Here is a 24,572-nt window from a genome sequence, read left to right on the forward strand (position 1 = left end):
CCCAATTTTTATAGATTCACCATAAAAAGCAGCCTACCCAGATGCATTGCAGCTTGGTATGACAATTCCCTAACCAAAACTGCAAAAAGTTACAGACAGTTGTGAATGCAGCCCAGTCCATCACAAACAACAGCCAGTCTTCCATTGACTCAGTCTATACTTCCTGCTGCGTCAACGTTTTCAACTTTTTCCCTGCTATTATCAGACTTCCACATAGACCTTGTATATGTTTGAGGTGATCTTTCTCTGCACTTCTCTGTAGCTGTAACACCATATTCCACATTCTGTTCTATTACCCTGATGTATTTATATAAGGTATGATTTGGAGCCAGAGAGTTATCGAGCCATACAGCATGAAAACAGATCCTTCAGTCCAACTCATCTGCACCAACTCGACATCCCAATCTGACAGCCCCATGTGCCAGAATTTGGCTCTTATCCCTCCAAACACTTCCTATTAAAATACGCAACAATGTCTTTTAAATTTTCTAATTGTACCCCCACCTCCACCACTTTCTTTGGCAACTCATTCATACATGCACCACCCTGTGTGAAAAAGTTACTTTCCAGGTCCTTTTTAAATCTTTCCCCTTTCACCTTAAACTTACGTCTGGTTAGCACACAAAATAATACTTTTCGTTGTACCTTGGTACATGTGACAATAATAAATCAAATCAAACGGTCTAGCATGCCACTCAGTTACAACATTCCCCCTAGACTGCACAGATGTGTGGTTGCATACAGGTTGGCATGCTGACATGTAGCCTTCCAGTTTTAGACCTCTGGAGGTCTGCCTAGAAGGAAAAATAGGCAGAATGTAACTAGTTGCATCAAACTGCTAAAAAGTCTCAGAAAAGGAATGAAATTGTTGATTGAGTAGACGGATGGAATGATAATCGGTCAAGTTGGATTTGGCTTGCTTTTTGTGTACACAACAGAAGTCCATAAGAAATAGATGATTCTATCTATAAATAGGAACAGGAGTAAACCATTCAGCCCCTCAAGCCTGGTCCACCATTCAATTGGATCATGGCTGTTTCAATACTCTTCACGTCCATTTTCCTACTCTTTTCCCCATAACCCATGATTCGCTTACTGATCAAGAATCTGTATATCTCAGTCTTAAATATACATAAGGACTTCTTACCAGAGAGAGCTGTGGGGCATAGTTCCAAAGACGCTCAACAGTTTGAGAGAAGAAATTCTTCCTTATCTAGGTCTTAAATTGGCTGCCCTTAATTCTGAGATGACGCTATTTGGTCCTAGACTCTCCCTTAAGGGAAAATGTACCCTACAAGTCCCTTAAGAATCCTGTATGTTTCAATCAGATCACTTCTCAATTCCAATGAATAGAGACTTGATATGTTTAACCTGCTTATAGAACAATCCCTCCCTACCAGTGATCATCCAAGTGAATCTTCTGTGAACTGCCTCCACTGAAATACCTTTTCTTAAATAAAGGGACCAAAACTGCTCAAGATGCTCCATTTTTTGCAGAGCGGCAAGGAGAGAGGGCAGAGAGAAAAGAGGGCTGCCAGGAAGGGTAAGCTTTCCCACTTAAAAAAAGGACTTACCTAGAGAGTTGGGCTTCCATTTTTTTACAAAGTGGTGAGGAGTGAGGGCAGAGAGAGGCAAGGGCTGCCTGGAAGGAGAAGTGATTTTTTTTAAGTAGGTGAGAGTTAAACCCGAGACCCTAAACCGTATAGGCCTCCCTCCCACCCAACTCCCCAAACCTTAATAAGAGTCTGTAAACTCGATAAGTTCTTCAGGTTTTCTTTTCTTTTTTCCCTCTTCCTTGTTTAGTCCATTGTGGGCTTTTAGATTAGTGGGGTATGGCTGAAAAAGGCAGTTGCATGTTCCTCCTGCAGAATGTGGCAGGTGAGGGACACGACACATGTCTCCACTGGCCTCATCTGCGGGACATGAACCCAATTCCAGCTCCTCGAAAACCGAGTTAGAAAACTGGAGCTGGATGAACTGCAGATCATCCGGGAGGCTGAGGGGAACATTGAGAGGATGGACAGGGAAATGTCACTTCTCAGACACAGGATAAGAACAGCTGGGTCACACAGTCAAGAGGAGGAAAGGGAACTGACAGAGCAGGGATCCCCTGTGAATATTCCCCTCAGTAATAAGTATACCATTTTGGATACTGCTGGCAGAGTCAGCCTACCACGGGAAAGCCATAGTTGTCAGGCCTCTGGAACTGAGCTTAGCACTGTGGCTCAGAAGGGAAGGGGAGGAGAATAGAAAAGCGCTAGTGGTAGGTGACTCAATAGGTAGACGTATTGACAGGAGGCTTTGTGGGCAGGAATGGACTCCTGGAAGGTATGTTGCCTCCCCGGTTCCAGGGTCTGGGATGTCGCTGACCAGGTTTACAAGATTGTGAAGGGGCAGGGTGAACAGCCAGAAATCGTAGTACATATCGGTACCAATGACATAGCCAGAAAAGGGATTGAGCATTTGAAAAGTGACTACAGAGAGCTAGGTTGGAAACTGAAGTGCAGGATGAGTAATGTTCTCAGGTTTGCTACCAATGCCATGACATAGTGAGGTGAGGAATAGGCAGAGAGTGCAGCTTAACACATGGCTGTGCAGCTGATGCAGGAGGGAGGGCTTCAGATATTTGGACCATTGGGATGCCTTCTGGGGAAGATGGGACCAGTTGATGAAGGATGGGTTGCACCCAAACTGGAGGGGCACAAATGTCCCGGGTAGGAGATTTGCTCCTGTGGTTCGGGAGGGTTTAAACTAGTTTGGCAGGGGATGGGAACCAGAGATACATATCTGAGAGGCGGGCAGTTGTAGATGGGGTAGTGACAGAATGTAGTGAATCTATCAGGGAGGTTTTTCATGTGATGAAACAAAGGGAGCGATCAAGTTGTGTCTGCTTTAACGCAAGGAGTTAAAGAGTGATGAACTTAGAGCATGGATCAGTACTTGGAACTATGTTATTGTATCCATAACTGAGACATGGGTTTCACAGGGATAGGGATGGTTGCTAGATGTTCCAGGGTTCAGAACATTTAACAAGAACAAGGAGGGAGGAGAAAAAGAGGAGGCGGTATAGCATTGCTCGTCAGAGAGTGCATCACAGTTACAGAAATGAAGGTTGTCGAGGAAGGTTTGCCTATTGAGTTAGTATGGGTGGAAGTTAGAACAGCAAGGGAGTACCCACATCATTGGAGGTTTTCTACAGACCCCCTAATAGCAGTTGGGAGATCGAAGAATTCATAGATTCGCATTTTTCCAAAATCTGCCAATGTAACAGGGTTGTTGTTATGGGTGACTTCAACTTTCCCAATATTGACTGGATCCTCCTTAGTGCAGATGGTTTGGATGGAGCCGTTTTTGTCAGGTGTGTTCTGGAGGGTTTCCTAACTCAGTATGTAGACAGACCGATGAGGGGAGAGGCCAATTTGGATTTGGTGCATGGCAATGAGCCAGGACAGGTGTCAGATCTCGCGGTGGGAGAACACTTTGGTGACAGTGACAACTACCTCAAATTTACCATAACCATGGAGAGGGAAAGCAGTTACCATGGGAAGATATTTAATTGGGAAAAAGGAAATTATGACACTATCAGACAAGAGTTGGGAAGTACAGAGTGGGAGCAATTGTTCCACAGAAAGGGCACAGCAGACATGTGGAAACTGGTTAAAAAGCTGTTGTTGCAAGTGATGCACAAATTTGGTCCTTTGAGACAGGCAAGAAGGGTAAGATTAAGGAGCTTTGGATGATGAGAACAGAGGAGCTTCACGTCAAAAGGAAGAAGGCAGCTTATGTAAGGTGGAGGAAGCAAGGATCTAGATCAGCTTTAGAAGATTACAGGCTTACTAGAAAGGAACTCAAAAATGGACTGAGGAGAGCTAGGAGGGAGCATGAAAAAGGCTTAGCTGGAAGAATTAGAGAGAACCCAAAGGCATTTTATTCATATTTGAGGAATAAGAGAATGATCACGGAGAAGGTAGGGCTGGTCAGGGATAGTGTATGGAACTTGTGCGTGGAGTCTGAGCAGATAGGCGAAGCCCTAAATGAGATTTTTGCTTCGGTTTTCATGAAAGGAAAGGGACCTTGTTGTGAATAAGAAATTTGAGGAGCTAGGAAACAGGCTTGAACACATCGAGATTGAACAAGTTGATGTGCTGGAAAGTTTGGCAACATTAAGATTGATAAGTCCCCAGGGCCAGACCAGATTTATCCAAGTTTGCTCCGAGAAGCGAGAAAGGAGATGGCTAAGCTTCTGGCCAAGATCTTTGCTTCCTCTCTCTCCATGGACGTTGTACAGGAAGATTGAAGGGAGGTGAATGTTGCTCCACTTTTCAAGAGTAATAGGGAAATCCCTGGCAATTACAGACCAGTCAGTCTTATGTCTGTGGTCAGCAAGGTTTTGGAAAGAATTCTGAGGGATAGGATTTATGACTATTTGGAAATAGTATAGCATGATTAAAAGCGATCAGCTTGGCTTTGTGAGGGGCAGGTCATGCCTCACAGATCTTACTGAGTTCTTTGAGGAGGTGATGAGACAGGTTGATGAAGGTCGGGAAATGGATGGGGTGTATATGGACTTCAGCGAGGCATTTGATAAGTTTCCTCAAAGTAGGAAGGCTCATTCATAAAGTCAGGAGGTATGGAATACAGGGAGATTTGGCTCTCTTGATTCAGAATTGGTTGGCTGACAGAAGGCAGAGAGTGGTTGTAAATGGAAGGTATTCTGCCTGGAGGTCAGTAGTGAGTGGTGTCCCGCAGGATTCTGTTCTTGGGTCTCTGCTCTGTAATTTTTATAAATGACTTGGAGGAGGAGGTTGAGGGCTCAGTTAGTAAATTTGCAGATGACACAAAGGTTGGAAGTGCAGTTGATAGTATCAAGAGCTGTTGCAGGCTGCAGTGTGACATAGGTAAAAACAATGACTCCAAATGCTGGAAACCAGATTCTGGATTAGTGGTGCTGGAAGAGCACAGCAGTTCAGGCAGCATCCGAGGAGCATAAAACATAAAGGGCTTTTGCCTGAAATGTTGATTTTACTGCTCCTCGGATGCTGCCTGAACTGCTGTGCTCTTCCAGCACCACTAATCCAGAAGCAGCGTGACATAAACAGGATGCAGAGCTTGGTTGAAAAATGGCAGATGGAGTTCCACCTGGATAAATGTGAAGTGATGCATTTTAGAAGGTCGAACTTGAATGCTGAATATAGGATTAAAGACAGGATTCTTGGCAGTGTGGAGGAACAGTGAGATCATGGTGCTCAAGTGCCTCAAAGTTGTCACCCAAGTGAATAAGGTTGTTAAGAAAGCATATGGTGTTTTGGCTTTCATTAACAGGGGAATCAAGTTTAAGAGACACAAGGTTTTGCTGTAACTCTACAAAACCCTGGTGAGACCAATATTGGAATGTTGTGTCCTGTTCTGGTCACCCTATTACAAGAAAGATGCAGAGGCTTTGCAGAGAGTGCAAAGATGGTTTCCCAGGTTGCTGCCTGGACTGGAGGGCTTATCTTACGAACAGAGGTTGACTAAGCTCAGATATTTCTCTCTGGAGAGAAGGAGGAAGAGAGGTGACCTGATCAAGGTGTACAAGGTAATGAGAGGCATAGATAGAGTTGATAGCCAGAGACTTTTCCCAGGGCAGGATTGACTGCCATGACGGGTCATAGTTTTAAGGTGTTAGGAGGAAGGTATAGAGATGTCAGACGTCGGTTCTTTATGCAGAGTCGTGAACACATGGAATGCGCTGCCAGCGGTGGTGGTGAAAGCAGAGTCATTAGGGACATTTAAGTGACTGCTGGACATGCATATGGACAGCAGTGAATTGAGGATGCATAGGTTAGGTTATTTTAGATGAGATTAGATTAGATTAGATTAGACTCCCTACAGTGCGGAAACAGGCCCTTCGGCCCAACAAGTCCATACCGACGCTCCGAACAGTTACTCACCCAGACCCAGTCACCTACTCCCTACTAATGCACCTATCACTATGGGCAATTTAGCATGGCCAATTCACCTGACCAGCGCATCTTTGAACTGTGGGAGGAAACTGGAGCACCCGGAGGAAATCCACGCAAACACAGGGAGAATGTGCAAACTCCACACAGACAGTTGCCCAAGGCTGGAATTGAACCCGGGTCCCTGGCGCTGTGAGGCAGCAGTGCTAACCACTGAGCCACTCCTCAGCACAACATCGTGGGCCGAAGGGCCTGTATTGTGCTGTACTTTTCTATGTGTGGTCTCATCAAATCTTGGACGAAATGAGGACTGCCGATGCTGTAGATCAGAGTTGAAAGATGTGGCACTGGAAATGCATAGCAGGTCAGGCAGCATTCGGGCATAAGCCCTTCATCATGAATGTGGGCGGTGGGTGAGCTGAGACTGGGGGTGGGGAGGGAGGTAGCTGGGAAGGTGATAGGTAGGTGCAGGTGGGGTGTGATGATGATAAGTCAATGTAGAGGGTGGAGCAGTTAGGTGGGGAGATGGACAAGTAGGACAGTTGAAGAGAACAGTGCTGAGTTGCAGGGTGGGAGGGGGAGGAGGAAACTGGTGGAATCAATGTCAATGCTGTATGGTTGGAGGGTCAAGGCGGAAGATGAGGTGTTCTTCCTTCAGGAGCTGGGTGGCTAGGATTTGGTGGAGGAGGCCCAGGACTTGCATGTTCTTGGCTGAGTGTGAGGGGGAATTGTAGTGGTTGGCCACAGGGCAGTGGAGTTGTTTGGTGCAGGTGCCCGGGAGGTGTTCTCTGAAACGTTACGCAAGTTGGTGTCCTGTCTCCCCAGTGTAGGGGAAACCAATTGAGGGGAACAGACATAGTAGATGAGGTGTTTGGATGTGCAGAAAAATCTGTCGGATGTGGAAGGATCCTTTGGGACCTTGGATAGAGGTGGGGGAGTTCTGGACGCAGATTTCACACCTCTTGCGGCAGCAAGCGATGGTGCCAGGAATGGAGGGTGGATTGGCGGGGGTCATGGACCTAACGAGGGAGTTGCGGATCGAATGGTCTCAGCAGAATGCTGATGGGATGGCGAGGAAAACAATAATTGCTAGTCCAACGTGCAAAGCCCACATCCCCTCAATGAATAACAAAAAAATTAAAACAGAAGATGCAACCTTTTGGCACTGACTTGTTTCGTTAATTTAAGTACAGAAGTCTTTGTTTATTCCATGTATCTCAATCACAGCAACAATTTTAGGTCAGCGTGTATCCATTTTTAAAACATGGTTTTAGTCCAAAGGCATCCAGCATACCATTGAAATGACTGATGTTAAAATTTGAAAGTGATAAATGTGGACTATCATAACACTACTAAAGCAGTAACATTCACTATCTAGAAGGAAAAAGGAGAACTGAAGTGTGGCAAAACTGGGGATAGGCAATCACCATTGCCCATGCACAGCAAAGAATTCTGGAACCGAAATCAATGCTGACACTAGTTGGAGCAGCTGCACATGTGCACATTCCTGCAGTTTACAGGCAATTTTCTAGGCAATTAATGCTGGCGTTTCCAGCAAGACCCGTATTCCATGAATAAAATAAGGAACTGGCTGGAGACTTCACAAGGACGCAAAAGGCTGCCCTCTTACTGGAAGCGAATATGTTCTGATGAATACAAAGATTAGTTACAAAAGAATGCTTTCTTCCCCCCTTTCTCTGCATCAAGTTAATCATGGAATGTAATTTATTAAACTATATTAAATTCTCATGCATTATTCAAGAATTAATATCTATTTGCAATAATTGAATAACAGCAATCATTTATATTTAGAATTGTGAAAGTTGGTTCATTTGGAGCACTGAAAAGATACCTGCACCTTATTTTTTAAATTCACTGAAGGCACATTGTGGGACACTTGATGAAAAAAAGTTACTGAAAGCCATGTGACTTAAGTTAACGACTTGGATTTACTGGAAGTCACATGTCTGAGTTTATGATTGTCAGAAATGTGGCTTTATGGTACTGCTTGGAGTTGAGCTGGGGCGCAGTCTGTGAAGAGATAACACCCCCAAGCTCAATCTTTGCTAAATTTCTGAGAAACCCTTAAGTATCCTTTGCAAGAACTGAAAAATAAAATCAAAACAACTACTCTTCCTGAAAAACTGTTGAGACATTGCCTGAATGAACTATACTTGAAGAGCACAGTGACAACAGTCTGTGTTCTAGCAGTCAAGATTAGAGTGGTGCTGAAAAAGCACAGCAGGTCAGGCTGCATCCGAGGAGCAAGATAATCGACAATTCGGGCAAAAGCCCTTCATCAAGAATGGCCTTATTCCTGATGAAGGGCTTTTGTCCGACACGTCGATTATCCTGCTTCTCGGATGCTTTCTGACCTGCTGTGCTTTTCCAGCACCACTCTCATCTTGATTCTGATCTCCAGCGTCTGCAGTCCTCACTTTCGCCTGTGTTCTAGCAGTGCAATCTAAGTGTACTGAAGGCTCTGAGACATTTCATATACTTTTATTCTCCAAGATTAACAACTGTTTTGGCCAATGTTCATTTCTGCAGAGACAGTTCCTTTAAATTTTCTTCTAACTTGTGTTTGTGCATACATCAATTGGGTTATATAGAAGTACAAATGTTTAAATTTTTACATTTCCAGCTCTAAATTAATCAGCTGTATTAGTATTAAAATTGCATATTTGTTAAATAAGGCTTGTTTTTATAACAATTTTGCTGTTAAGATGCTTGGCTAATGTATCTTATTACAACTTGTTCCGCTATAACGCGCATTTTGTTAATGTGAATTTGCTGTAACATGGTTGACAACCGTAAAACTATTTCCAAAGCACAAACTTTTAAAACATGTGATGGCTGAAACATGATTAAATTGCCAACGCTTAAAGCACTGTTTCTAAAGCATGATTTTCCTATAATGTGGGGTTGCACAAGAATACAACCATCATGTTACAGAAGAACTACCTGTACTCAGAACTTAATATCAAGTATGTAAATAGCCAGGTCAGTAACTGGGTAAAACATTTAACTTTTTGTCACCAGTCGGGTAATAAGATTAGATAGAGAGACAGTGCACACTTCCAACCCACTCATAACAGTGTTTTAACAAAGCAAACCTCAAGGCCAACCACATATGTTCACTGCAAAATAAAGATAACAAATCGAATAAGAGCTTACAAATGGCAATTAAAAACTTGATAAAAAGTGCAAATGAAAGATCTTAAAACTAGTAGTAAGGATACAAAAGATGGAGGATTGAAGAAGATTTTTCCAGCAAGCGATTTTAGGTAGCTGAAGGTAGGGGTCAGAAAATCAGAATGGGGTCAAAGTGAGGAAATTTGAATTAAAAAAAAGACCAAAGTCAGAGGAATTGAAACTTTTCTTCAGGGGCATTGTAGAGTAAAAGGAGATTAGAGAAAGGGAAGGGGAGAAAAAAATGGGCATGATTGGTATGTGGGCAAGATTCAGGTAGAATTATAGTTGAACTAAAAAGTTTCAGACACTGGAAAATGCGAAGCAGATTACGAGTGTAGAGGTAATACAATTCCGACCCCACCCCAATCAAAACCTGTTGTTATTTCAGACGGACATGTCAATTTTCATCTTTTTGTGGCTCTGGCAATTCACTAGTGGTGAACATATTCATTTGTGTAATAAAACTATGTATTAACTTTACATAGCGAACTTGCTGTGTTGTATAGAACAGAAAACACACTAGGACCATGTACATCAAAAAAAATTGTTCCTTTGCCATTTAGGCCTGAAGCACATTACTTAGTGCAAGTTTGAATCTTCATTTATGTCTCCACATAGCATTGATAAGGTGCCAGATAAAAACATTACTCACAATGTAATACCATATTGTTTTGGGGCTGATATATGAGAGAGACAGGATTAGCTAACAGGAAACAGATTCTGGATAAACAGATAATATTTAGTTTAGCAAATTAATTAGTGGATCACCAAAGTAAACAATGGGTGGTGTCAACTACTCTTGATTAATGAAGGGACCAAATGTTTTGCAGCTAATTTGTGGACAGTACAAAAGACAGAAAATAAAACAAGTTGAGAGAAGGATACAAAGAGTCTGAAAAAGGAACGTAGACTGGTTAAGTGAGCATACAGAAGTATAAACTGGGAAAATTTGACTGCATTTTAGTCGAAAGAATAGAAAAGCAAATTATTTTATAGGAGAGATACTGCAGAATACTACAATCCAGAGGCATCTAGATGCTTTCATATTTGAATACAGGTCGCTCTGTTATAACACATTTTCCCTTAATGCAAATTCGCCGCAATGCGATTGATGAATTGGGGACACTGTTTTTAAACTGCGAACATTTAAAATGTATGCTGGCTGTAACATGATTACACTACCAACACATTAAGCGCTGCTTCTAAAGCGCGATTTTTTTTATAATGTGGGTTGCACAAGAATGCAACCTTCATCATTCATATAAGTGATTTGGACGTGAACATAGGAGGTATAGTTAGTAAGTTTGCAGATGACACTAAAATTTGAGGTATAATGGACAGTGAAGAAGGTTACCTCTGAGTCCAATGGGATCTTAATCAGATGAGCCAATGGGCTGAGGAGTGGCTGATGGAATTTTATTTAGATAAATGGGAAGTGTTGCATTTTGGAAAGGCAAATCAGGACAGAAATTACAAACTTAATAGTAAGGTCCTGGGGAGAGTTGCTGAAGAAAGAGACCTTGGAGTGCAGGTTCACAGTTCCTTGAAAGTGGAGTCGCAGGTAGACAGGATAGTGAAGGTGGCATTTGGCATGCTTGCCTTTATTGGTCAGAATATCAAGTATAGGAGTTGGGAGGTCATGTTGCAGCTCTACAGGACATTGGTTCAGCCACTTTTGGAATACTGTGTACAATTCTGGTCTCCCTCCTAATGGAACGAAGTTGTGAAACTTGAAAGGGTTCAGAAAAGATTTATAAAGGATGTTGCCAGGTTTGGAGGGTTTGAGCCACAGGGAGAGGCTGTTTTCCCTGGAGCTTCAGAGGCTAAGGGGTGACCTTAAAAAGGTATATAAAGTCATGAGGTGCATGAATAAGGTAAATATACAAGGTCTTTTGCCTGCGGTGGGGGAGTCGACAACTAGAGGGCATAGGTTAAGGTGAGAAGGGAACAATTTGAAAGGGACCTAAGGGGCAACGTTTTCACATAGATGGTGGTGTGCGAATGGAATGAACTGCCAGAGGAAGTGGAGGCGGCTGGTACACTTTCAACATTTAAAAGGCATCTGGATGGGATTAAAGGGATATGGGCCAAGTGCTGACAAATGGGACTAAAGTAGTTTTGGATATCTGGTCGGCATGGATGAGTTGGACCGAAGGGTCTGTTTCCATGCTGTACTTTTCTATGACTCTATAACTACCTGTATGAAAATTTAGGACCCACTTACTTACGCTAAGAAATTAGGAATGGAACTTGAAAAAGGAAAAGGAGTATAGAAGTAGAGAAGCTTTGCTTCAACTGGGCAGTACATTGGTATGTGAATCCTCTTGCAAGGATGCCTGCCTTGAAGAAGTTTTCCTCCTCTCTCTACAAGAATCTCAGGGAGTCCCTCTCCCACTGCAACTCCCAGGTCATTTACTGTACTCTATGCTACTTTCTCCCCACCCCCACCCTCCTCTAGCTTATTTCTCCATGCTTCACGCTCTCTGCCTTTATTCCTGATGAAGGGCTTTTGCCCGAAACGTCTATTTTACTGCTCCTTGGATGCTGCCTGAACTGCTGTGCTCTTCCAGCACCACAAATCCAGAATCTGGTTTCCAGCATCTGCAGTCATTGTTTTTACCTAGTCCATTGGTATGGCTGTACCTCGAGTACTTGGTCACCTGACTGAAGAAAGGATATATGCCTGTGAAGCAATACTAAGGAGGTGGCATGGTGGCTTAATGGTTAGCACAGCACCAGGGATCCCAATTTGATTTGACATTCAGGCGATTGTTTGGAATTTGCTCATGCTCTCAGTGTCTATGTAGCTTTCCACAGGATGATCTGGTGTCCTCCTACAACCCAAAGTGGTGCAGTTTTGGTGTATACTGGCCATGTTAAATTGCCAGGGATACGCAGGCTGGGCGGATTAGCCATGGGATGGGGTGGGTCTGGGTGGGATGCTCTTCAGAGGGTCAGTGTAGGACTCAATTGGCTAAATAGCCTGCTTCTGCACTGTTGGGATTCTATGATTTATGAGAAGTCCAACCAGATGGAATCCTGGGATGAAGAGTTTCTTTAATGATGAAAGAGTTGGGTCTGTACTCATTTGAAAGAGTGAGAGAATGCCTTATTAGAACAAACAAGATTCTGACCGAGTTTGATAGGGTAGGAACAGAGGTTAGTCAGATGTGGTGATCTATGGGGCACAGTTTAAAAAAGTAAGGAATCTCCTATTTAAAGACAGACTGGGAGAAATTTCATCCTCTAGAGGGTATCTGGTCTTTCGAATTCTCTTCCACAGAGAGCAGTAGTGGCTGAATTATTGAATAAATTCAAAGTGGGGTTCGACAGATCTTTATCTACTATGGAGTCAGGATTATGAGCAGCAGGCTGAAAGAAGTGAAATTAAGGCCACAGTCAGTTCACTTATGATCTTATTAAAATCATAGAGCAGTTTTGATGGCCAGAGGATTGTTTTAATGGTATGGGTTCTGGGGTATTTGCTACAATCCATGTGCAATCAAGAACTGTATTCAAGTGTTAGAAGTGACAAAATGCATTTCAAACTTTTATATGATTGAGAGAAAGTGAAATTGTGGAATGAGTTTTGTAATGTTAGTGTAAGGAACCTACATTAATGAAGGGCTGGAAGGGCTTTCGCCTCCACAATATATCTCTTATGATTATGAAAATTGCCATTTCAGAAAAAATGTGATGTTTGACTTACAATACTTTGGACAATAATAATACATGTGGCATGGCTAGAAATACGTGAATTTGTGTGGTGCTCATTCAATCTTCTATGAAGTGCCATTATTAATTTTGGTCCGTCAATACAAACAATCAAATTAAGTTTAACCAGCCTTCCACTCTTACGTGCCTTAAAAGGGCAGATAATCATTTTGTAGGGGACTATCATTCATTTAGCAATTTTTGACCTCATCCATGTTTCCTTCAGTTTTCAGTGAAGTTTAATTACCTTTGGAAAGCAATTTTCGAAATTTTTGAGTGGTAGCTAGCTGCTGCTCAGTATCATCAGAGAAAAGCATCTGTACCATTTCCCTTGTGATCACACCCTCCTGAATTGAAAATACAATTTAGAAGATACAAATAGTACAATTTCTTTCGTAACAATCCAGAAAGACATAAATGTTCACAGAAAAGTAATTTTAGTGATACAATAAGAAAAGTTTTGGATGCTGCAATGCTAGATGCTAGATATACTCAACAGATCTGGCAGCATCTGTGAGGAGAAAAAACCAAAGTTAACAGTTCAGACCTAAAATATCAACTCCGTTATTTTACTCCACAGATGCTGGCAGACATCCTGAGTATTTCCAACATGTTCTATTTTTACAACTATAAAGCCTTGCAAGGTTGGATTTGCATCCAGCTGGGCACTGAAAAAACACGAAGGACAGAAACTCCAAATAAAGCAGTTCACCAAGAAACATGGCTGACACAATTCAAGCATTATGAATATGTTTTAACCATTTATTTGAATTCAATTGCATCAATTTGGAATTTTAAAAAAATAAAAACATAACTAATCAGTATAAATTTCAATATTTTACCATTATCTCTTAATACAAACATGCTTTTAAATCATGACTCTTCCCAGATTAATTTAAATTGTTCAAATATTAGTGTAACCATTTCTTAATGCTTGTCTTTATTTTTAGTTGAATAAAGAAATGACATTTACAGCACAAATGTTGCACTTTTTAAGTCAGTGTTAAGGAGATTTGATGGTGGTGGACATATTGATGGGTGGACTTAGGAGATATTCTAAAGTCTTATGTAGATCACGCATAGCACTGAGATTTCCTTCTTTAAAGGAAAAATTATTGAATGACAACAACTGTTTTGATTGTCATTTCTTCATGCATTAGTCTACAAATGACAAAATCTATTGAACTCAATTTCCCAATTTTCCTTTTGCACTCAAAGTTGTTAATTCAAAATTCTTAACTTTACCATGAAACTACTATCTAAACAAACTGGAATGATCCATTAACACTGAGTCATTCATCACATAACTCCTACCCCTGCTGCAGTTGAACTGACATATGAATCCATGAGAGGGCTTTCAAATAAGGCTGATTCTTCATTTATAAGCTCCACATTTCTCCTTTTAAATAGCTGGAAAAGAGTAATACTTTGCATCAGAATTCTAATATTGCTCATTTTCCCATAAAATAACCATTTTATAATCAACAATTAAACTATGGACATTCCATAAATGGTTTGATAACCTCATGCTATCCAAAATGGTTACACACTAAATAAAAGTATGCGATAATTTTCAAAAGAATGATGTAACAGTTTCAAAAAGCAGTCCAGAATCCCAAGAACATCTCAACTGTCGTGTACAATGTTCTTCTGTTTCATTTTGTAAATAAGCTGTAGGCAATAATAATGCCAACTGTAATTATATTAAAGAACAGTTTTAAAAAATATTGTTTCTTACTGAGTAGGAAATACTAAACTAATCATGACATCTTCGATTTTTGGAATCAATGAACTGTTATGTAGTGCCATGTCACATTTTATGCCATCTTACAAGTACTTTAAGAATCAAGTGATTTCAAAAGTATTTGATTACAGTTATATCTGCAAAAACAGGAGTCAACTTTCTTCACAAACAAAAAAAATTAATAATTGATCATTGGATTGTGCACTTGCCTATTCTTCCAAGACATTTTTGGGTGGTAGAAGTCAATTTGTCACTGAACTCAAGGTTAAATTGCTAAGGTCCAATTAGCCAGCAATGTTCAAATTGGTTTGTTGTATTTTGAAACAGTTGGAAATAAAATGACTCAAACTAACCAAAGGTGCATACCTGTTGCTCTCGTTTTTGTTTCCTTAGCTGAATCCCTTCTTCCTCCCTTCTCCTACGCAATTCCTCAGGATTTAACGCTTTATTCTTATAACGATTCATTCTGCAATTATCTTTTGCTGGACTAGCCGTGGTTTCTATAGAGAAAAGTTTCATGCTTAAACAGCAAAATCCATCATTACAAAATTAGCATTGACAAATGTATGCGAGAATGCCATTACTGTACCCCCAAGTTTACTGTGGCAAATTCAGAATTATGCCTGCTGGAAAAATAACAATGCATCATCATAATGAACATAGAGACAATTCAACAAAAAATACACTTGTATTTTATCTTCAGCGTAGCAAAGCATCTCAGGGTGCTTCACAAAAGCAGTTTCATAAGCAAAATTTGACACTGAGAAAGCAAAACAGCTAACTAAAAGAAACAAAGGCAGAAATTGCTGGAAAAGGTTGGTCAGTGGGGTAGGCTTTGAACACAGAAACATAACAAGTAGAAATTAGAAGGAGGCAATTCAGCCCTTTGAGTGTGTTCTGCCATTTAACATGATCATGGCTGATCTTATCTTGGTCTCAAATCCACTTTCCTGCCTGCCCTCATAACCCTTTATTCAACTTTTCATCAAAAACATAAATATTTCTTTCTTGAATCTGTTGATTGATTCCACACCTCCAATGCGCCCGGGGGGAATGAGTTCCACAGATTCACAACCCTGAGAGAAGTAGGTTCAAAACTGAGATGAACAGAAACTACTTCTCTCATTCTATATCCATGACTTCTTGTTTGAGACTGTCCCCTTTAGCATTTTATATACCTCAACCAAATCCCCTTCGTTCTTCTAAAGGAGTATCTATGAATAGAATTCGAACGCCTTTTTATGGTGCAATAAATAATGCCCCTATCTCTGGGCCAGAAAGGGTGGGTTCAAGTCCCACCTGCTCCAGGGATTAAAAGTATCTATCTCCTTGTAGACTATGAACCTATTTCCAACCTCATTTTCCTGTTCAGTCTCTGATCAAATGGTATCCTAAATCCATGCCTATTTTTCCCATAATTCCATGTACGAACTCCTCCAATCAGGATTCTATGGCCCTTTATTGAACCAGAGGTTGCACAGCCATCTCATTATAGCAAAAGGGAAAGTGGTAGGAATGAAGTTCAGGTCGTTCTGGTATAACGTGCATTTCATCAACGCGAGTTGGCTATAATGTGCTTGATGAATTGTGGACGCTGTTTGGATTATGCGAACTTTCTCATGAATGGGTTTAACGATTTGCAATAATGATCTTCTTCAGCAACTTTCTATAGCTGTTTCCCAGAGTATGATTTCCCAGTGTGAGGGTGCAGAGGAAGGCAACCATCATGTTATAGAATGCCCTGTAATCTGTCTTGAAGGACTTTACTAAAAAATGTATTGTAGGAAAATCAATTATTTTTCACAACACTTTAGCAAATATATTAAATCTAAAGTACAGTTAATAAAATAACTGACAAAATAAGCAATGTAGTAAAAATTCAATGGCTCAGAATTTGCCAAATAATGTTATACGGAAGGAAACAGGAGAAAAGCAAAAGTGTGTGTGTGGGCGAATGAGACAGAGCGAATGTGAGACCGAAAATGCCAGAGAGAGAGAGAGAAACACACACAGAGGCAGACAGACAGAGAATGCAAGAGAGAGAGAATGCGAGAGAGAGAACAAAATGCCATTTCTCAACCGTCAAGGAAATAAAGGATTAGTTTGATACAGATTTTCAATGGAAGATATTGAAAATACAGAATATTATTTTCAATAAACAGTACAAATAAGGAATTGGAGTAAAGAAAATGGAACTAGACTAATCTAATTTTTATTTAAAAACTGATTTCATTACATTAAGGAAATGTCTCTGTTACAATTTCTTTCAGCAAAGTTACAAGTAAGAACTTAGTAAGTATTTAATGATGAGTGAATTTTGAATCGATCTTGAAAAACCCATTCACCTTTCTGTAGCTGATACTGAGTTCATCTAAATGTGCATGACAATAGGGTAAAGGCACAGTGTTTTACCCTATTGTATTGGGAAATGCAATCTGTCATAGCAAAATGCATTGACAGAATCTCACCAGGTAAAAACAATGACTGCAGATGCTGGAAACCAGATTCTGGATTAGTGGTGCTGGAAGAGCACAGCAATTCAGGCAGCATCCAAAGTGCAGCAAAATCGACAAATTTGATTTATGCAAAGTTCCAGCCACTGCTATGTGTGCCTTTATAGCCTGAAATCAATACAACTCCTGCTGAAATTCAACAGCATTGTTTCTTTGTTCTGTTTTAATCAAAAACTGAAAAAAGAACAGTAGCAGTAAGTTGCCTGTCTTTATCTTCCCCATTGCCACCTTCCCTAATCCATGTGATCCTCAATTCCCTTCCAGATAAAAATCTGATCAACTTATTATTGAATAAGCTCAATGCCCCAGTCTCCACCACACTTTGGGCTAGATAATTCCAAAGATAATGCCTCACAGAAGATATTTATTCTCATGCTGCTGTAAATAGAAGACATTTTTAAAATGTGCTCCATGCTTCTGGGCTACCCAGCAAGGAAACATATTCTCTCATTATATGTCAAATACACTCAAAGTCTTGCATGTTTCAATATTACTTCTCATTCTGAAGAAATATTTTATGCTATGCTCCCAGACCAGATTTCCAACTTTGGACAGGATCAGGGCAGGGACCTAAACTTTTTGTTTAAAATACACATTACAATAAATCCCGATTACTGACTAATGGAATAAAGCCACAAAGTTCCACAAAACAGAACAGGTTTTAACTGTACAGAAAACAGTAATGTAGAAAATCAACAATACCTAACTTTAAAAAGGAGGATGCTGCTACTCAGGTCATTGAGAGGCGTGGCAACTGTCATTATAAGGGCTCAAAATTAATAAGCAAGTAATCTTGAATAGATTGCTGGCACTTCAACTTGACAAGGCACCAAAACCAGATGAGATGCATCCAAGGATTGTGAAGGAAATAAGGGTAGAAATTTCAGAGGCACTGGCATGATCTCAGTCTTCCCTAGACTTGAGGTGCCAGAAAACTGGAGAATTGCAAACAATACAGCCTTGTTCAAGAACATTGGGGAAACCGAGCAAAGGCTACAACAACGGATGAATGGGCACCGCACAACAATCAACAGACAGGAGGGTTCCCTCCCAGTTGGGGAACACTTCAGTGGTCCAGGACATTCAGCCTCAGACCTTCGGGTGACCATCCTCCAAGGTGGACTTCGGGACAGGCAGCAGAGGAAAGTGGCCGAGCAGAGGCTGATAGCTAAGTTCGGTACCCATAGGGAGGGCCTCAACTGGGACCTTGGGTTCATGTCACATTACAGGTGATCACCATTGCACTACACACACGCACACACACACACAAATATTCCTACACACACACACTCTCACATATACATGCACATAGGTACACACAGACACCCACACACACCCTTATAGACACACACACTCCCACGCTCACGCATGCACCCCCTCGCAGACTTAAGACACTCTGCACCCACTACACACACACACTTTCTCACACTCGCAACCCCCACCCCAGACCAACAGACACACACAAAGACCCACATGCACGCATATATTTTGTGTGGTGAATTTGTATTGCACAGTTACATTGCACATTGCTCAAAAACTGCATACATTCATGTAGAACTCTGAGCTCAAAAACTGCGGGAATTTATGTAAAAATGTTATCTCACTTATTAGATTAGAATCAATCTAAACATCAGGCCATAGACAGAGAACACAGGGGGCTAACACCTTCAACATATTGTCTAGCTATCACCATTGTTAGCAGCTAACCCGAGAATGCAACTTTAAAAAGAAGGGTTTTGTGATTTACACATGAAAGAAGTGAAACTATCACTGTATTCTAACAGATGAAAGGCTTAACAATCAATTTTTCAATGTATAATTTCAGTTACATCACACTGCAAATTTTTGCTATAAATTCTGTGTTACGATCGAGCCCTCCACAATCACCTGATGAAGTAGCGTCGCTCTGAAAGCTAGTGTGCTTCCAATTAAACCTGTTGGACTATAACCTGGTGTTGTGAGATTTTTAACTTTGTTCAAGAAAGGATGTAAGGATGATACCAGGAATTAGAAGCCGGTTGGTTTAACATTGGTGGTGGGGAAACTTCTAGAAGTAATTACTCTGGATAAGATTAATAGTCCTAAAGGCAAAGTTGGGTTGATTCGGAAAATTCAGCGCAACTTCTAAGAGGGAGATAGTGTTTAACTAATTTGCTGGAGTTTTCTGAAGAGATAACAGAAAGGGTTGATGAAAAAAATGCTATTTGATGTAGAAGGTGTTTGATACAGTGCCACACAACAAACTTGAGAGGATAAGATGTGGGTCATGAAACAAAATGGACAGTGGCAACTTGGCACAGAACTGGCTGACTGAGGGGAAACAGAGAAGGTCAATCTTTTGGACTAGAGAAAGGTTTGTTGTGGGGTCCCCCAAGGGTTGGGATCGGGACCCTTTCTTTTCCTAATTTATATTAATGATCTGGATCTTTTTGTACAGAGAACAATTTCAAAGTTTGCAGATAGTATAAAACTTGGAAGACTTGTAAACTATGAAACGGACAGTGGGGAACTCAAAAGGACATTTACAAGTTGATGGAGTGGCCAGGTAGGTGGAAAAAAGTAGAAGCTGTTCCTACTCAAATGCTTTTTTTTCACATTGCCCTTGCTTTGTTTGCACATCATTTTAAGTCTGTTCTCTCTTGTTCAATTTCCTTTTTGAGTAGGAACCCACCTAGATGTCAATTTACATGGAGTCATAAACAAGCAATCTTTAAAAGTCTGTCTCCCTCAAGAGATTTAAGCTCTCTGCTTTTTAAGATCTAGTCTCTGAAGGATCAGTAGGAGTGATTAATGTGCAGTCCTTGTAGAGATTAAATATTGTCTTTATATTGAGTAGAGCACTTCTCTATAGTGTTGTGATTTTGAACAAGTTTCTGTGGGACACCAGGGTCATGAGAATTTGAGTTAAACAATCTACAACCTTATAGCCTGGCATATCAAGCCAGATGATCAGTCCTGGATCAAAGAAAAGCACAGGAGAGAATACCATGAGCAGCAACAGGCACACCTAAAAAGTGAGGTGTTAACCTGTTCGATCTACAAAACAAGACCACTTGAATGGTGAACAGCATAAGCAGCAAGTGATGGACATAGCTAAGTGATTCCACAAGCAATGGTTCAGATCTAAGCACTATAGTTCTGCCACATCTGGTTGCAAATGGTGGTGGACAATTAAACAACTCATGGGAGGAAGCGACTCCAAAAATACCCCAATCCTCAGTGATGGTGAAGCACAACACACCAATGCAAAGGACAAGGCTGAAACATTTGCAAGAATATTAACCCAGAAGTGTCGAGAGGATGATCCATCTCAGCCTCCTCCAGAAGTCCCAGCATCAAAGATTTCAGTCTTCAGCCAATTAGAGTCGAGACATGTGGTGCTGGAAAAGCACAACAGATCAGACAGCATCTGAGGAGCAAGAAAGTTGATGTCTCACCAAAACTGGCGACTCTCCTGTGCTTTGGATGCTCCCGGACCTGCGTTTTTCCAGCGCCATATTTTAAGACTCTTATCTCCAGCATTTACTGCCCTTTCTCCTTCAGCCCATTCGATTCAATCCACCATATCAAGAATTGAATCGAGGAGTTGATACTACAAAGTCTATAGACCCTGGCAACATTCCAACAAGGACTTGTTCCCCAGAACTTGCCATGTCACTAGTCAAGTTGTTTTAGTACAGCTACAACACTGTTATCTGCCCAATATGGAAACTTGCCTAGGTATATCTTGCATGCTAAAAAGGTAGGATAAATCCAAACGAGTCCCTCACTGTCCCATCAGTCTATTACTGATTATCAAAAAAAAATGATGGAAGGTGTCTTTAACAATGTGTTAAAAAAGCACTTACTTAATAATAGCTTGTTTATTGACATTGTTTGGGTTCCACCAGGGCCACTCAATTCGTGACCTCATTACAGTCTTAGCTCAAACATAGACAAAAAAGCTGGACCCCAGAGGTGAGGTGAGAGCTTTTAACATCAAGGAACCCTAGCAAAACTACATTCAGTGAGAATTGGGGTAAAATTCTTCACTGGTTGGAGGCTTACCTACAGCAAAAGATGATGGTACTGGTTTTTGGAGATTGGTCATCTCAGATCCAGGACATCTCTGCAGGGGTTCCTCCAGTAAGTGTTCTAGGACCAACCATTTTCAGCTGATTCATCAATGAGTTCCCTTCTATCATAGTGTCAGATATAAAGAATTTCACCGATGATTACAGAGTGTTCAGGACCATTTGTGACTACTCAGATACTGAAGTAGTCCATGTCCAAATGCAGCAAGTCCTGAACAAGTTTGTATTGGCAGTGGCAAACATTTGTGCCACATAAATGTCAAGCAATGACTACTTCCAAACACAGAATCTAACAATTACCCTTGATATACAATGGCATTATCACCACTGAATCCATCATTATCAATATCTTGGAGGTTACATTAAATTGTAAACTATTTTCATTCAAACACAATACCTTAGCACAGTTCATTTGATGATCATGGCAAACTATATTGAATAGGTATTTTGTGTTGATCTTCAATGTAGAAGACTTAAAGAAAATCTTCGCATAGACACTTAAACAACAGCCTCAGCCAGACCTTAAAAGCTCACATTTCTTGTTGTGTTGCTTAGTGCTGATACCAAAACAGGCAGCTTGTCAACAAAATCACGAGGGGCACAGTTAAGGTGAAAACAAAGGTCTTTTCCCTAAGGTGAGGGATTTCAAAATTAGAGGACATATTTTTAAGGTGAAATGAGAAAGACTTAAAAAGGGACCTGAGGGACAACTTTTTCCTCACAGAGGGTAGTTCATATGTGGAATAAACTGCCAGAGGAAGTGTTAGATGCAGATAAAGTTACAATATTTAAACAACATTTGGATAGGTACAAATAATAGGAAAAGTTTAGAGGGATATGGGGCAAATACAGGCAACTGGGACTAGTCTAATTTGGGAAATTTGGTCAGCACGGACCAAAGGGTCTACTTCTGTATGACTTTATGAGGTGAACATAAAGAAAGAACTTAAAGTAAAGTAATCACCATCTTCGGAATAAGATGGGGGAAGACTATTGGAACTAAAACGTTTGACAAATTTCCAGCGTCAGATGCCTTGCATTCTAGGATTGTAAAAATTGCTCTAGAGGTAGTAGATGCTTTGTTAATGTCTTCCAAAATTTCTCATGTCCTGCAAAGGAAACAGCAAATTGGAAAATGAGCATGTAACATTTTTATTCAAGAAAAGGAGTAGATAGAAAGCAGGAAAACTATTGGCTAGTTAGGGAAATTACTAAAATCCATTAAAAAGATTACATGCGTAGATTAGGCAGAGTTTATATAGCTTTGTCAAAGAGAAATAGTGTTTAAATTTTGAATTTTTTGATGAAGAAACACACAAGGTGGATAAATGGGAACTGGCAAATATGGTGCACTTAGATTTCTAAAAGGTATTTGACAAGGTTACCTCATTAGAATTTACTATACAAAATAAGAGTACATGCTGTTGGCGTTGCAGATTAGCATGGATAAAGGATTAGTTAGCAAACAGAAAAAAACGGTTTAGGGATAAAAGTAGAGTGCCACATGCATCAGAGTTTTGGCTTCAACAATTAACAATATCAATGACATGGATCCGGGGGCTGAAAGTATGGTAACTAAGTTTGCTGATGACACAAAGAAAGGCAGGAAATAAAGTTGTGAAAAGGAGGTGAAGAGTCTGCAAATGGATGGAGTTAGGGAAGTGAATGTGCAGACATTTGCCCGATAGAGTTTAATTTGGGAAAACGCATACTTGTCCACTTTGGCAGGAAGAATACAACATCAGCACAAATCACCCTGGTGGGCGGCACGGTGGCACAGTGGTTAGCACTGCTGCCTCACAGCACCAGAGACCCGGGTTCAATTCCCGACTCAGGCGACTAACTGTGTGGAGTTTGCACGTTCTCCCCGTGTCTGCGTGGGTTTCCTCCGGGTGCTCCGGTTTCCTCCCACAGTCACAAAGATGTGCGGGTCAGGTGAATTGGCCATGCTAAATTGCCCGTAGTGTTAGGTAAGGGGTAAATGTAAGGGTATGGGTGGGTTGTGCTTCGGCGGGTCGGTGTGGACTTGTTGGGCCGAAGGGCCTGTTTCCACACTGTAAGTCTAATCTAAAAAAAAGGGTTCTGGGCTTCCTGTTACTTGAATCACAAAATTATACGGATGCAGAATAAATGCTGGCTTAGCCAGCAATCCTGATGGAAGTTTAAAAAGCTTCAGAATGCAGGAATAGCAAGTTATTTGGAAGGCAAAGGACAACTGGAATTTACTGCAATGGAAGTGGAGCATTCAAGTTGAGAAGTTTCGCACAACCATACAAATATAGGGACACAATTTAAGAACAAGAATTATTTTTCTCTCAGAGTTGTTAGTCTGTGAAATTATCTTCCCCAGAAAGTCGTGGAAATCATGCCATTAAATTTATTCAAGACACATTTGATAGATTTTTGATAGACAAGGAAGTCAAGGGTTATGGGGGTAGACAAGAAAGTGGCATTGAGACTAAAGCTGGATCAGAGTCAAAAAGTGTGGTGCTAGAAAAACACAACTGGTCAGGCAGCATCTGAGGAGCAGGAGAGTTGTCATTTTGCACATAAGCTCTTCATCAGGAATGTGGGAGGCCCAAGGAGGCTGAGAGATAAATAAGAGGGGGCTGAGGGGAAAGTAACTGTAAATGCAATAGGTAGATAAAGGTGAGGGCTGATGGTGATAGGTCAGAGTGGATGGTGGTGCAGATAGATGGAGTGGTCGGACAGTTCAAGAGGGCGGTGCTGAGTTGGAGAGTTGGATCTGGGATAAAGGTGGGGGGGGGGGGGGGGGGGGGGGGAAGGGACATGAGGAAACTGGTGAAATCCACATTGTTCTCATGTGTTTGGAGGGTCCCAAGGCAGTAGATGAGGCATTCTTCTTCCAGGTGTCGGGTGGCTAGAATGTGGTGGTGGAGGTGGCCCAGGACTTGCTTGTGCTTGGTGCAGTGGGAGCGGAAGTTGAAGTGTCTGGCCATAGATCAGTGGGGTTGCTTAGTGCGTGTGTCCCAGAGATGTTCTCTGGAATGTGGCATAGGGGGAAGAATTGGGAGTAAGGTGTAGTCTAGGTAGCTGTGGGATTCGGTGGGTTTGAAGTAGATGTCTGTGTTGAGTCAGTTACTGGAAATGGAGATGGAGAGGTCTAGGAAAAGGAGGGAGGTGCCCGAGATGGTCCTGGTGAACTTGAAGTCAGGGTGGAAGGTGTTAGTGAAGTTGAAGAAGTGCTCAACCTCCTCGTGGGAACATGTGGTGGCGCTGATAAAGCCATCGATGTCGCAGAGGAAAAGGTGGGGAATGGTGTCGGTGTAGCTGCAGAAGATGGACTGTTTCACATACCAGATGAAGAGGCAGGCATAGCTCGGGCCCATGTGGGTGCCCATGGCTTTCAGAGCAAAGGGGTAGCCATTGG

At 41.3% G+C, this 24,572-nt stretch overlaps 1 protein-coding gene across 2 annotated transcripts in view; it reads right to left on the minus strand.

The window, feature by feature from the left end:
• The window catches only part of LOC132830158 (importin subunit alpha-7), a 105,053-nt gene that overhangs the window by 56,065 nt on the left and 24,416 nt on the right, over positions 1-24,572 (minus strand). Inside the window, exons 2-4 of one of the 2 annotated variants that reach the window (XM_060847690.1) lie at positions 14,962-15,095; positions 14,166-14,261; positions 13,099-13,198 (exon numbers count right to left, since the gene is read on the minus strand). In XM_060847690.1, the coding sequence (XP_060703673.1) occupies positions 13,099-13,198; positions 14,166-14,261; positions 14,962-15,095 (330 nt within the window). Of the gene's footprint in view, positions 1-13,098; positions 13,199-14,165; positions 14,262-14,961; positions 15,115-24,572 lie in introns of those variants that run through there. The other variant, XM_060847689.1, reaches the window with a different exon arrangement.

Source organism: Hemiscyllium ocellatum, chromosome 30 (genome assembly GCF_020745735.1).
Source record: "Hemiscyllium ocellatum isolate sHemOce1 chromosome 30, sHemOce1.pat.X.cur, whole genome shotgun sequence".
Taxonomy (NCBI): Eukaryota; Metazoa; Chordata; class Chondrichthyes; order Orectolobiformes; family Hemiscylliidae; genus Hemiscyllium; species Hemiscyllium ocellatum.